Source organism: Trichinella spiralis (genome assembly GCF_000181795.1).
Source record: "Trichinella spiralis strain ISS 195 chromosome Unknown Scfld2, whole genome shotgun sequence".
Classification (NCBI taxonomy): domain Eukaryota; kingdom Metazoa; phylum Nematoda; class Enoplea; order Trichinellida; family Trichinellidae; genus Trichinella; species Trichinella spiralis.
The window spans coordinates 7,760,120-7,761,320 of NW_003526941.1; the positions used below are offsets into that span (position 1 = coordinate 7,760,120).

Sequence of the window (1,201 nt, forward strand, 5' to 3'; positions counted from 1 at the left end):
AAGGAATTCCATTGTTTTTTTATTTTGTGATATATTTACTTTCAGGAATGAACATTCTTCTATATTCATATCAATGAATGTGAAACAACTGTATCTGAAAACTAACTGAATATGGTAACTTTGCATCATGATAAATGTTCCTTGGTTTTCACTTGAATTTTCTGTTAAATTTAGGTGTATGTTACAGTGCCAATAGCGCCACATTACTTTCATTCTAACTGCAGCATTAATATTAAATTATCATGTATATGATATCATAGATTGGGTGGTCTTGATTCAATTCTTCTACGAATTGAAAATGACATTTGCCTTGCTACATTTTGAAAATGCACAGATGCAATCTATTATCATTAAAGACGGGTAAAAGTTGTTGAACGGTGGTTGTTGAAGTTGCTGACATAGCGTTCAAAAGACGTATGACAAAAAACAGTAAGTATTGACTTTGTTTCATTAGATAGCAAGACGATGGGCGTATGAGATATATGTAGAATTTGGTAAAATCTGTAATTACAGATTACGTCATCACCTGAGCTTTTATGGAGTTTTGTTCTTGGCACCGTGATAAGTCATGTTCCGATCATTTCGTTCTAAATGTGGCATCCGTAAGTATTGAATTTGCACCCGATTGCAGTTGCATCGTACAGTGTACGCATTTTATCCATGACAGCATTACATTGGCGTCAAGCGAATACGATATTTTTTCTGATGGCGCTCTGAGTAAGTTGAAGTTGGTGCAGTGACGTTTTCCAGTTGTTCTAGTGTGGTTTCACTTATCACAAGAGTAAGAAGGGATTAATTGTAATTGTAGCAATTTCGCTGAGTCAGCCGAGCAGTGTTCGTGCTGTCAGTGCGTTTCGAATGTGATATGACAAAAATTAGTGAGTAGCTTTTGTTTATAATAGCTATTGGTTACGTCATCCCATGAAGCTTGTATTGTTGGCAACCCTTGTTCACATGGACATAAAGGCGTTTCCTAGCCGTTTCAGTGTGCCTTTGCTTATCACAAATAGTATCGTTTATCAGTAAGTATTGAATTTGATTAATTAGATAGCTGAAAGAAGCGAGTGTTACATGGATTGAATTAGATAACATCTATAATGACAGATAACATTAGCTGAACTGTTTTTAACTTCCTTTCGCTCTGGACACCGTGTTTAGTCATGTTCACATCAGTTTATTCTAGATGTGGCATAACAAACAT

General features: G+C 35.5%; 1 protein-coding gene across 1 annotated transcript; it reads left to right on the plus strand.

Annotated features, from left to right (window-relative positions):
• Nucleotides 1-536: 536 nt before the first annotated feature.
• Tsp_06758 (hypothetical protein) lies at nucleotides 537-1,026 on the plus strand. The gene is made up of 3 exons (XM_003380553.1): nucleotides 537-717; nucleotides 809-860; nucleotides 903-1,026. Exons 1-3 carry the CDS (start codon nucleotides 537-539, stop codon nucleotides 1,024-1,026), a joined length of 357 nt encoding a protein of 118 aa, XP_003380601.1.
• Nucleotides 1,027-1,201: the final 175 nt, after the last annotated feature.

Coding starts and splice junctions, on each gene's coding strand:
- Tsp_06758 (XM_003380553.1), top strand. CDS start 537: ATGGAGTTTTGTTCTTGGCACCGTGATAAGTCATGTTCCGATCATTTC. Junction 718..808: donor TTTTTCTGATGGCGCTCTGA/GTAAGTTGAAGT, acceptor TTGTAATTGTAG/CAATTTCGCTGAGTCAGCCG. Junction 861..902: donor GCTGTCAGTGCGTTTCGAAT/GTGATATGACAA, acceptor TGTTTATAATAG/CTATTGGTTACGTCATCCCA.